Source organism: Gymnoscopelus braueri (genome assembly GCF_963280865.1).
Source record: "Gymnoscopelus braueri genome assembly, chromosome: 21".
NCBI classification, from domain to species: Eukaryota; Metazoa; Chordata; class Actinopteri; order Myctophiformes; family Myctophidae; genus Gymnoscopelus; species Gymnoscopelus braueri.
In genome coordinates, this window is record NC_137623.1 from 2,206,582 (window position 1) to 2,219,905 (window position 13,324).

The following is a 13,324-nucleotide window of genomic DNA, read 5'->3' on the forward strand; positions in this document are numbered from 1 at the left end:
GTCCCAAACAAGTTATAACTTAATTAATGATATGTAAAGATTTAAATAAATCATAAGCATTTTTCACAATTTGCATTTATTTTAAAACAAGGGTTCTTCCAGGCCAACAGAACGCAGATACTGTACTTTTAATTTCCTCCTTGAGGACAGGGTTTAAAATGGCCCTTTTTTAATGAATATAATGTAATTTTGTACAATCTGTATGGTAGAGTATGTTAATACAACATAACTTATACAATCAGAGTGGTTGTATTTTGTCTCCCTGCTCTTCTATTGAGACATTTAGATCATGTCAAAGGCCATGTCTCACCTAGACACAGGATCTTACACAAATTCAATGTATCCCCTGATCAAGCAGGCAGGCTCTGTTATCACAATGGCTATTTTCAAATGGCCGAAATGTATCGCTGAAGTGGTTAATGTAGGCCTATGTTTTGTATTAATAACCAAAATCTACAAAGTACCTAAAGTTTTCAAATAATTGTAGTGTAGGCCAGGGGTTCCCAAAGTTGGGGTCGCGACCGGAGACTGAAGGTGGGGTCACGAAATTATTTTGGGTCATAAAACAAATTAAAAAAAAAAAACTTTTTTTAAATGTATTTTAATTTTTATTTCAAATTCAACAAAATGGATGAAATACAACCTAAAATGATTACAAATAGTACCTTTTACCATTTTAATACATTTCAAATGCGCACCGAACGTGCAAGTTTATGTGCATAAATTACCTCCAGGTTTAGGTGGGGTCGCGAGTCAATGGCCGCCTTATTTTGGGGTCGCGGGCTGAAAAGTTTGGGAACCCATGGTGTAGGCAACACTACACTAGGTGTCACTGACAGCCGGGATTTCTGACTAATAACATTATAGTTGATGCGACACTTTTTAAACATTTTTGGCTTGCTTTAGTGACTTGAAAGTGACTTGAAAAGACTTGAATTTTCAAGTCAAGAGGGCTCAAGTCAAGTCAAGTCTCAAGTCTTTGGCATTCAAGTCAAGTCAAGTCTCAAGTCTTTGGCATTCAAGTCCCAAGCAAGTCCAAGTCTATTTTTGATTTGATCAAGCAAGTCTAAAGTCATCAAAATCGGGACTCGAGTCCAAGTCGAGTCTCGAGTCTCGAGTCCAAGTCCCCACCTCTGGTTGTAACACTGTCTGCTGCATGGACTTCACTCAACACAGAATATACACACAACTTGTGTTTACTTGCAACAGAGTACTTCTATATTGGCGGTATTGATACTTTTACCATTAGGTAAAATATCTACTTTTTTCCACCAGTGCATCCTACCTCCAGGAGGAAGTCTCTCAGAGCGGTGAAGGTAGGTCTGTCCTCAGCCTTAGGACTCTTACCTCCAGGAGGAAGTCCCTCAGAGCGGTGAAGGTAGGTCTGTCCTCAGCCTTAGGACTCCAGCACTGAAGCATGACGTTGTAGACGTCCTGAGGACAGTCATCTGGTTTACACAACCTCTCTGCCTCCACGTCCACCTTGTGGAGGATCTGAGTACACACACACACACACACACACACACACACACACACACACACACACACACACACACACACACACACACACACACACACACACACACACACACACACACACACACACACACACACACACACACACACACACACACACACACGTGATTGAATGCATAGATATGGCCAATGACGTGTAACACGTCCAAACTGTGTTTTCAGTGTTTACACTAGATGGCGCTCTTCGCCAGCCTATGAGTGATCCTATGACTTCTAGAGAAGAGTATACCCAGAATAACGTGATCACATCAAACCCAGCCCCGTCCCATCTAATGTTGAAGGATTTAGACAAATAAAAATGTCTCTGCTTTCTTGTTTTTTTCTGCGTTTTTGGTGAGAACAATCTATATTCAACAGCCAATAACTAAAGAACGGAGGGTCGCAGTGACATGCTTTTTTTTCTCCAATGGAAGCAGAGACACACCTCCGTCTTTTGTTGTCTATTTTGTAGCTTCTAGACTAGATCGGCTATTTTCACCAAAAGTGCCCTTTCTGAAATGTTTGCCTCTACCCTCTGACATTCTCTGCACAACCCTGCTGCACCGAAACGAGTATCACTAGTGTGTGTGTGTGTGTGTGTGTGTGTGTGTGTGTGTGTGTGTGTGTGTGTGTGTGTGTGTGTGTGTGTGTGTGTGTGTGTGTGTGTGTGTGTGTGTGTGTGTGTGTGTGTACCTGGCTCCCGTTGAGGCCCAGCCAGGGCTCCTGTCCATGGGTGAACATCTCCCACAGAGTGACTCCAAACATCCAGGTGTCTGAAGCATGAGAGAAGGAACGATGGGAGAGAGACTCTGGAGCACACCTGGAGAGAGAGAGAGAGAGAGAGAGAGAGAGAGAGAGAGAGAGAGAGAGAGAGAGAGAGAGAGAGAGAGAGAGAGAGAGAGAGAGACTAAAACATTAGACCAATCTAGAGCACCAGGCATTCCTCTAGCAGACACAAAGGTCAAGTTCTTACTCTTCTCAGATGGTCTGGTGTTTCTGTCTCCAACTAGAGGTGTAACGATATATTAACTGCATCTAGTAGCTCTCCTCCAGGTCAGTAGAGGATCTTATGCTAAGTGGATCTAGTAGCTCTCCTCCAGGTCAGTAGAGGATCTTATGCTAAGGGGATCTAGATGCTCTCCTCCAGGTCAGTAGAGGATCTTATGCTAAGGGGATCTAGTAGCTCTCCTCCAGGTCAGTATAGAGGATCTTATGCTAAGTGGATCTAGATGCTCTCCTCCAGGTCAGTATAGAGGATCTTATGCTAAGTGGATCTAGATGCTCTCCTCCCGGTCAGTATAGAGGATCTTATGCTAAGGGGATCTAGTAGCTCTCCTCCCGGTCAGTATAGAGGATCTTATGCTAATGGGAACTAGATGCTCTCCTCCAGGTCAGTAGAGGATCTTATGCTAAGGGGATCTAGTAGCTCTCCTCCAGGTCAGTAGAGGATCTTATGCTAAGGGGATCTAGATGCTCTCCTCCAGGTCAGTAGAGGATCTTATGCTAAGGGGATCTAGTAGCTCTCCTCCAGGTCAGTATAGAGGATCTTATGCTAAGGGGATCTAGTAGCTCTCCTCCAGGTCAGTATAGAGGATCTTATGCTAAGTGGATCTAGATGCTCTCCTCCAGGTCAGTATAGAGGATCTTATGCTAAGTGGATCTAGATGCTCTCCTCCAGGTCAGTATAGAGGATCTTATGCTAAGGGGATCTAGTAGCTCTCCTCCAGGTCAGTAGAGGATCTTATGCTAAGGGGATCTAGATGCTCTCCTCCAGGTCAGTAGAGGATCTTATGCTAAGGGGATCTAGTAGCTCTCCTCCAGGTCAGTAGAGGATCTTATGCTAAGGGGATCTAGTAGCTCTCCTCCAGGTCAGTATAGAGGATCTTATGCTAAGGGGATCTAGTAGCTCTCCTCCAGGTCAGTATAGAGGATCTTATGCTAAGGGGATCTAGATGCTCTCCTCCAGGTCAGTATAGAGGATCTTATGCTAAGGGGATCTAGTAGCTCTCCTCCAGGTCAGTAGAGGATCTTATGCTAAGGGGATCTAGATGCTCTCCTCCAGGTCAGTAGAGGATCTTACCAGGCGAAGGGGACCTTGTGGCTCTCCTCCATCACATAGTGGTCAGTGTGGGTGGGCAGCGCCCTCATCAGGCCAAAGTCTCCGATCTTGACCGTCTCATTGGAGGAGAGCAGGACGTTCCGGGCGGCCAGGTCCCTGTGCAGGAAACGCCTCTGTTCCAGGTAGGCCATGCCACAGGCTACCTACACACACACACACACACACACACACACACACACACACACACACACACACACACACACACACACACACGCACACGCACGCACGCACGCGCGCACGCGCGCACGCACGCACGCACGCACGCACGCGCACACGCACACACACACACACACACACACGCTCACTCACACACACACACATACACACACACACACACACACACACACACACACACACACACACACACACACACACACAGAGGTTATAATGTCTTGGTTCACATGTAAAGGTCATCCTAATGTCCACTCTCCTGATGAAGGCCACTTGGCTGAAAAGCGTCAAGGTTTTCTTTTATTTTTTTCTTTTCCTACTTTTCTTTCTTTCAACCCCAACCGAGAGTAGCCTTGGACGCACCAAGAAAACCACCTCCACCTCATTAAGTGGCCTCTGGTATTTTGTTTTCTTTCTATCATTTTTTCTCCTTACCAAGAGCACCTCAGCTACACAAACAAACAGGAGCGAGCGGCGTATAAATTAAAGGCAACTGGATTCTGCCAATTAAGGCCCCGTCCTGCCTGTTTACGATTGGCTGAATGCAAGAGCGAGACAAGAAAGGGTCACATTCAAATACAGCCCGAAAGCCCATTCCACCAGCTGTCTGGTGGTCTGTCTGGTTAAACATTAGTTCTAATTAGTTGTAACTTCTTTGTTACTCCTGTGGTCCAATCCCGCTGTGATCTACATTTCACAGACAAAACGCTACTTTTTGTGAGGCCATGGTTAGGGTTAGTTAAGGTCAAGGTTAGGTTTAGGCATCATTTAACCCACATTTGAGCCTAGTTTCACAAACGCACATCTCACAATGCACAATGCCAATCAATGAGACTACTAGCCAATCACGGCGCGTCTTTTCCAGGACTTGGTAGAATCCAGTTGCATAAATATATAACGTGCCAGGAGCATGTCAGTCCCTATTCTGTGTGTCTATGAGGACTCCTGTGTAACAGTGTGTAACAGTGTGTAACAGTGTGTAACAATGGTGTGTACCTGCACAGCGTAGCCACACAGAGAGGAGATCATGATGTGTCCTTGTCTCTTCCTCAGACGATCTAACAGAGAACCTAGAGGAGCCAGCTCTGTCACCTACACACACACACACACACACACACACACACACACACACACACACCCCACACACACACGCACGCGCGCACACACACACACACACACACACACACACACACACACACACACACACACACACACACACACACACGTACGTACACACACACACACACACACACACACACACACACACACGCCCAGATGAAACATACAGTAGATGCTTTCATCTCTTTGTGTACAGGTGTGTTATTGAACGGTAATGTGTGCGTGTGTCCGTGTGTCTCCGTGTGTCTCCGTGTGTGTGTGTGTGTCCGTGTGTCTGTGTGTGTGTGTGTGTGTGTGTGTGTGTGTGTGTGTGTGTGCACGTGCGTGCGTGCGTGCGTGCGTGTGTGTGTATGTGTATGTGTATGTGTGTGTGTGTGTGTGCGGTACCATCTTCATGGGCTGGGTCAGGACGATGCCATAGAGACGAATGAGGTTCTGGTGGTTGAGGGAGTGCATGGCGTTCACCTCCCTGATGAAGTCATCTAGAGCGTCTGAGTCCAGGACCCCGCCCTTCAGACACTTCACTGCTACTGATACCTACAGAGAGACAGGACCCCCCCCCCTTTAGACACTTCACTGCTACTGATACCTACAGAGAGACAGGACCCTTCAGACACTTCACTGCTACTGATACCTACAGAGAGACAGGACCCTTCAGACACTTCACTGCTACTGATACCTACAGAGAGACAGGACCCTTCAGACACTTCACTGCTACTGATACCTACAGAGAGACAGGACCCCCTTCAGACACTTCACTGCTACTGATACCTACAGAGAGACAGGACCCCCTTCAGACACTTCACTGCTACTGATACCTACAGAGAAACAGAGAAATATAAACTCTCTAGATGTTCAGGCCTCTATGCAGCCTTCAAATCTAGTCCTACATATGGCCCTTTGAAATGTTACAAACACTGTGGTGCCCCACTTGTGTGCAATGTTTTTTTGTGTGACTATTGTCATGGAACCAATGAACTCCACACCCCTCAGAGAGTGTGTGGGTTAAGGGTTGCAAGGCAATCCAACAAACCGGAAGTAGGAATGAAACACCGGAAGTGGTAATTTCTTATGAAATTGGAAGTTGGTGGGAACACCCACCAAGTTTCGAGCCTGTAGCATGCTGGGAACTGGAGTTATGGCTGTTTAAACCCCAGCCAATAGGAAAACAGAGGGGGCGGGGCTTAAAAACATTACAGCCTGTCCCTTACAAGCCCCCAGAGCCGCAGAGAATGATTGAAGCCTCGGAAGCCTGATGGCCAAATCTGGTATTGCAAGACTTCCGAATTTAGGACGATACTGCGCCATGCTTCTATTGTCTGTCATGCTAGTGCGCGCTGCTCTATTGGCTCCAATGTTGGAGCCAATACAGGAAGTAGAGGTACTTCCAGGAAGTAGAGGTACTTCCGGGTGCATTATGCGGTTGTGAGCAACTTTCATTGAAATGAATAGGTGGGGGCGGGGCCGTCCGCTCTCCAGATGTATTATAACTCTACGGTCCCGTAACACCATCCACCAAGTTTCGAGCCAGTAGCATGCTGGGAACTGGAGTTACGGCTGTTTAAACCCCAGCCAATAGGAACACAGATGGCAGACCTCTGACCAGTGTTGGTGTGAAGTTTGGTGAAGCCTCGCAGGTCTGCATGATGATCACCCGCTCTGACTGTGAAGCTCTCTGCCTTGCTAGGGTTAGAACTAGACCCAAAGAGGGTGGAGTTGGGTTAGAACTAGACCCAAAGAGGATGGAGGTGTAAATAACATAATATCTAAATGATATTTTAACCTGTAAGTAAGACTGCATGGTGGTCAAGGCTAGGTCAGGTGCTACAGGCTGAAGGTGGAATCTGAAGAGGTGAGTCTTCAGATTACGGCAGAAGATGGGGAGAGAGCAGTGGTGGAAAAAGTACTCAAATACTTTACTTAAGTAAAAGTACCAATACTGCAAAATAAAAATACTCTGTTACAAGTAAAAGTCCAGAATTAAAAACTTACTTGAGTAAAAGTACAAAAGTATTGGCATCAAAATGTACTTAAAGTACCAAAAGTAAAAGTACTAAATATTTGAAAATAGCAGATCTACAAGCTCACAACGCGTCGCATCGCGACGCGTTGTGAGCTTGTAGATCGGCTATTTTCAAATATCCTAGGTATAAAATAGGGTTAAAGTGGTTAATGTATGTTTCATTATATAATAATTTATATCTGCAAAGTAACTAGTAACTAAAGTTTTCAAATAATTGTAGTGGAGTAAAAGTACAATATTTGCCTCTGAGATGTAGTGGAGTAGAAGTAAAAGTTTTGGAAATTGGAAATACTCAAGTAAAGTACAAGTACCTCAAAATATTACTTAAGTACAGTACTTGAGTAGATGTACTTACAGTAGTTACTTTCCACCACTGGGAGTGAGTCTACAGTTCTAACAGCAATGGGGAGTTTGTTCCACAGATCCACACCACTATCTGTTTTCTCTCTCTCTCCACTCTTCAATTAGGTCTCTCTCTCACCACTCTTCCGTTGGGCCCGGTCCACTCTCCTCTCCTGACCACTCCGAACGATCCGTCCCCGAGGCGCTCGAACAGCTGTAGCTCCGCCTCCCTGATCAGACAGGTGAGCGACGCCCCCGGCTCGCTGGTGGGCGTGACGGCCAGGCTGGCCGACGCCCCCTGGGGGAGAGGGGAGGTCTGCTGGGGGTCAGCGTCGGGTCGCTTACCCGGAAACACCTGAGAGAGAGAGAGAGAGAGAGAGAGAGAGAGAGAGAGAGAGAGAGAGAGAGAGAGAGAGAGAGAGAGAGAGAGAGAGACACAGACACGTTGTGAGCTTGTAGATCTGCTATTTTCAGAGCGCAACACCCGAGTGCAACCAAACATAAAATGACTTGTCTTTTAGTTCTACTGGATCTCTTCTCCACTAGATCCCTCACTAACATTTTAGTCTAGTTTTTATTTGTTGACGAAATTGTCAATATATTTAGTCTTAGTTTTAGTCGTCATAGCTTAGTTTATATTTAGTTTTAGTCAGTAAAAAACTTCACTGGTGGATTCATTGTTGCATCTCTTTACTGTTAAACTGATTCATTGTTGCATCTCTTTACTGTTAAACTGTTAAACTGATTCATTGTTGCATCTCTTTACTGTTAAACTGATTCATTGTTGCATCTCTTTACTGATAAACTGATTCATTGTTGCATCTCTTTACTGATAAACTGTTAAACTGATTCATTGTTGCATCTCTTTACTGTTAAACTGATTCATTGTTGCATCTCTTTACTGTTAAACTGTTAAACTGATTCATTGTTGCATCTCTTTACTGTTAAACTGATTCATTGTTGCATCTCTTTACTGTTAAACTGTTAAACTGATTCATTGTTGCATCTCTTTACTGTTAAACTGATTCATTGTTGCATCTTTACTGTTAAACTGATTCATTGTTGCATCTCTTTACTGTTAAACTGATTCATTGTTGCATCTCTTTACTGTTAAACTGTTAAACTGATTCATTGTTGCATCTCTTTACTGTTAAACTGATAAACTGATTCATTGTTGCATCTCTTTACTGTTAAACTGATTCATTGTTGCATCTCTTTACTGTTAAACTGATAAACTGATTCATTGTTGCATCTCTTTACTGTTAAACTGATAAACTGATTCAGTGTTGCATCTCTTTACTGTTAAACTGATTCATTGTTGCATCTCTTTACTGTTAAACTGATAAACTGATTCATTGTTGCATCTCTTTACTGTTAAACTGTTAAACTGATTCATTGTTGCATCTCTTTACTGTTAAACTGATTCAGTGTTGCATCTCTTTACTGTTAAACTGATTCATTGTTGCATCTCTTTACTGTTAAACTGTTAAACTGATTCATTGTTGCATCTCTTTACTGTTAAACTGATAAACTGATTCATTGTTGCATCTCTTTACTGTTAAACTGATTCATTGTTGCATCTCTTTACTGTTAAACTGTTAAACTGATTCATTGTTGCATCTCTTTACTGTTAAACTGATTCATTGTTGCATCTCTTTACTGTTAAACTGATTCATTGTTGCATCTCTTTACTGTTAAACTGTTAAACTGATTCATTGTTGCATCTCTTTACTGTTAAACTGATTCATTGTTGCATCTCTTTACTGTTAAACTGATAAACTGATTCATTGTTGCATCTATTTACTGTTAAACTGATTCATTGTTGCATCTCTTTACTGTTAAACTGTTAAACTGATTCATTGTTGCATCTCTTTACTGTTAAACTGATTCATTGTTGCATCTCTTTACTGTTAAACTGTTAAACTGATTCATTGTTGCATCTCTTTACTGTTAAACTGTTAAACTGATTCAGTGTTGCATCTCTTTACTCTTAAACTGATTCATTGTTGCATCTCTTTACTGTTAAACTGTTAAACTGATTCATTGTTGCATCTCTTTACTGTTAAACTGATTCAGTGTTGCATCTCTTTACTGTTAAACTGATTCATTGTTGCATCTCTTTACTGATAAACTGTTAAACTGATTCATTGTTGCATCTCTTTACTGTTAAACTGATTCATTGTTGCATCTCTTTACTGTTAAACTGATTCATTGTTGCATCTCTTTACTGATAAACTGATAAACTCTTATTTCACTCAATTCAACTCCATAGGATTCACCTTCAGCTGGTTCACCATTTGATCACAATGTGTCATGATTATCACATGGTTCTCAAACATTATGATTATCACATGGTTCTCAAACATTTTCCAGGCGTTCATTTGTGTGCTAAAAGAATGACTTTAAGACCTTTTTGACTGTGTAAGTCTATGAGGAGACAACAGGCTCTATGAGGAGACAACAGGCTCTATGAGGAGACAACAGGCTCTATGAGGAGACAACAGGCTCTATGAGGAGACAACAGGCTCTATGAGGAGACAACAGGCTCTATGAGGAGACAACAGGCTCTATGAGGAGACAACAGGCTCTATGCACAGCAGACATATTGTAAAGAAAACTGGGCCTCTTCCTTACTTACTTCACAGGTTGTTACCAATGATACTAAAGAAGGCTCTGTTCCATTCTGGTTGTTACAATGATACTAATGAAGGCTCTGTTCCATTCTGGTTGTTACAATGATACTAATGAAGGCTCTGTTCCATTCTGGTTGTTACAATGATACTAATGAAGGCTCTGTTCCATTCTGGTTGTTACAATGACACTAATGAAGGCTCTGTTCCATTCTGGTTGTTACAATGATACTAATGAAGGCTCTGTTCCATTCTGGTTGTTACAATGACACTAATGAAGGCTCTGTTCCATTCTGGTTGTTACAATGACACTAATGAAGGCTCTGTTCCATTCTGGTTGTTACAATGACACTAATGAAGGCTCTGTTCCATTCTGGTTGTTACAATGATACTAATGAAGGCTCTGTTCCATTCTGGTTGTTACAATGACACTAATGAAGGCTCTGTTCCATTCTGGTTGTTACAATGATACTAATGAAGGCTCTGTTCCATTCTGGTTGTTACAATGACACTAATGAAGGCTCTGTTCCATTCTGGTTGTTACAATGATACTAATGAAGGCTCTGTTCCATTTTGGTCAAACAGAGTCAGGGTGTTGACTCACTGGAAACACTCTGCTACACCAGTGGGTCTCAAAGTGTGGTCCAGGGACCCTCATGGGTCCTTGAGGGGGTTCCACATGGCTCCTTACAGGTGTGTAACTCTGAGAGTGTACAAATGGACCCAAATGGACCCTTAATTAAGGGTCCATTTGGTTCCATTTGTACACTCTCAGACCTTAATCCTTGAAATGAAAAATGTTTTTGAGAACCACTCTGCTACACTAAATGGAACAGAGCCTTCATTAGTATCATTGGTAACACCTGTGAAGGAAGTAAGGAAGAGGCCCAGTTTCTATCCAATATGACTGCTGGGCATAGAACCATATATTTCAATAATATATATCAATTTCTAACCAAAGGACCAACTAATGATTGAAGGTTACATTGTGGCAAGATAACGACACAATGTGTGTGTGTGTGTGTGTGTGTGTGTGTGTGTGTGTGTGTGTGTGTGTGTGTGTGTGTGTGTGTGTGTGTGTGTGTGTGTGTGTGTGTGTGTGTACCTTGCTCATCCAGGATTTGCGTTTATAGAGAGCCCTCCTCCTCTTCACTGCCTCCCACAGCCTCCTTTGTCCTGAAACACAATTCAATGAGAAAACATACGTTTACATGCAGTACGTTTACATGCAGTACGTTTACATACATGTTTACATACAGTATGTTTACATACATGTTTACATACAGTATGTTTACATACAGTATGTAAACATACTGTATGTAAACATACAGTATGTTTACATACAGTATGTAAACATACTGTATGTTTACATACTGTATGTTTACATACAGTATGTTTACATACTGTATGTTTACATACAGTATGTTTACATACTGTATGTAAACATACAGTATGTTTACATACTGTATGTTTACATACAGTACGTTTACATACTGTATGTTTACATACAGTATGTTTACATTGCCAAAGCAAGTGTCAAACGATGATAAAAAAAACTATTTAAGTGCTCCACATGAAGCCTTGAATTCATGGATATCTTTTTGTTTTTGTCTCATTCCTAAGACAATAATTTGATGAGCGGGTGTATTTCCGGTAGGAGACACAAAGAGTCTCCTTTGAGTCTCTTACCGGAGACATTAAACAAAAAAATCTCCATGAATTCAATGCTTCATGGGGTGTGTAATTGATAGAAACTAAGTACTTTTTTGGGTGAACTACTCCTTTAAGCCACTCATGTGGGGACCCCCCCCCCCCCCCTTACTGAGTGTCCCGACCCCCTGTGTTTTTACCAGGTCGTCCCATGCCGATCTTCTCCAGGTCCTCATTCTTGACGTAGTCGAAGTGAGAGAGCAGAGTGACGTTCAGCTGGTCTCTGATCCTGATGAAGTACTGCTGGAGCTGAACGTCTGTCAACAGCTCTACCAGCCAGTCTGTCCCTTCATCACACTGCATCTACACACACACACACACACACACACACACACACACACACACACACACACACACACACACACACACACACACACACACACACACACACACACACACACACACACACACACACACACACACACACACACACACACACACACACACTTTAACTTTAAGACCTGAAGCCGATTCTACAAATGTCTTCTAAATCCCAACAGTTTTCTAAAGAAAAACGTGTGTTGCTATTTATCAGTGATTCTCAATGATTCTCAAGGACCCCCAAAATTATACTTATTTGGGTGCGGACCGCTATGAGCTTCTAGAACTGCTATTTTTTAATAGCCAAAATAATGCTTTTTTAGCTCAAATCTATAAATGACACCGACGCTTTCCCAGTCTTAATGGTTTAACCCATTAAGACCTGAGGCCGATTCTTAAAATGTTTTCTAAAAACAGTTTTTTGAAATAAAAAAAAAAAACTTCACGATTTTTCAAAAATAGCAGATCTACAAGCTCATACTGTAGCGCGGTAGCCTGGTAAACCCTCCCTCCGGAAATCTAATTTCTATTTGATTCCTGGAGTGAGTCTGGCATGAACCGCCTCTCTGCAATATTGGCTGTGTATGCCAAACGGCCGCGCCTATCAGCGTCGTCGCTCATTGTTCTGTGATTGACAGCTTACGTTGGCCAATCAGGTGGCGAGTTCGAGTGAGCCCAAAACACGAACGGCAGCCATCTTTTTCTTGTGCGGCCAATTCTCCGCTATTTTTTTACTTCAAAAAGCTCTCTAACTTCTATTTTGAGGCACGGAATTTACTTATAAGATATCGTTTGGATAGAATGTAGTTGTTTAACTTCATATATGTGGTCAATTAATCATGACAAAGCCTATTTAAAAAAAAATAATTAGAGAACCGGTAGGGGCGGGCAGTGACACCATTGTACCCGAAAAAGGCAACCCATTTTGGGTATGGCTGTCTCAAAAGTCCCGTCGCGTCACATTAAGACTGGTGAACTGCTGATTGGCTGAAGGGGAAAATTATCATTGGCTGAAGGGGTTGTCAGTCAACGGTATTACTCCCGCCCAACTCCAGCACAGCCAATATTGCAGACAGGCGGATCATGCCAGACTCACTCCTGGAATCAAATAGAATTGAGATTTCCGGAGGGAGGGTTTACCAGGCTAGTAGCGCGGCACTCGATGCCCCGCCATGAGCTTGTAGATCCGCTATTTTTGAATAGCCAAAGAAATCCAAAGTGACACAGATGCGTTCTTAATAGTTTAAGACATAAATCATGTCAAAACCGAAGTATATCAGAATAAAAGAAATGCATTGCAAGATCATGATCAGTTGTCTATATGCTAGACACAAGCAGAATACTATGGGTAATAGGTGACACAGCGTCTTTTCC

The 13,324-nt window shown here is 42.8% G+C and overlaps 1 protein-coding gene across 1 annotated transcript in view; it reads right to left on the reverse strand.

Moving 5' to 3' along the window:
* Positions 1-13,324, reverse strand: part of tnk2a (tyrosine kinase, non-receptor, 2a) — a gene marked incomplete at both ends in the record, with an annotated part of 47,542 nt that overhangs the window by 32,353 nt on the left and 1,865 nt on the right. The window contains 8 exons of the mRNA XM_080418312.1: positions 1,348-1,494; positions 2,209-2,335; positions 3,596-3,777; positions 4,802-4,897; positions 5,312-5,461; positions 7,429-7,644; positions 11,025-11,095; positions 11,770-11,932. Coding sequence (XP_080274438.1) covers positions 1,348-1,494; positions 2,209-2,335; positions 3,596-3,777; positions 4,802-4,897; positions 5,312-5,461; positions 7,429-7,644; positions 11,025-11,095; positions 11,770-11,932 — 1,152 coding nt within the window. The remainder of the gene's footprint in view (positions 1-1,347; positions 1,495-2,208; positions 2,336-3,595; positions 3,778-4,801; positions 4,898-5,311; positions 5,462-7,428; positions 7,645-11,024; positions 11,096-11,769; positions 11,933-13,324) is intronic.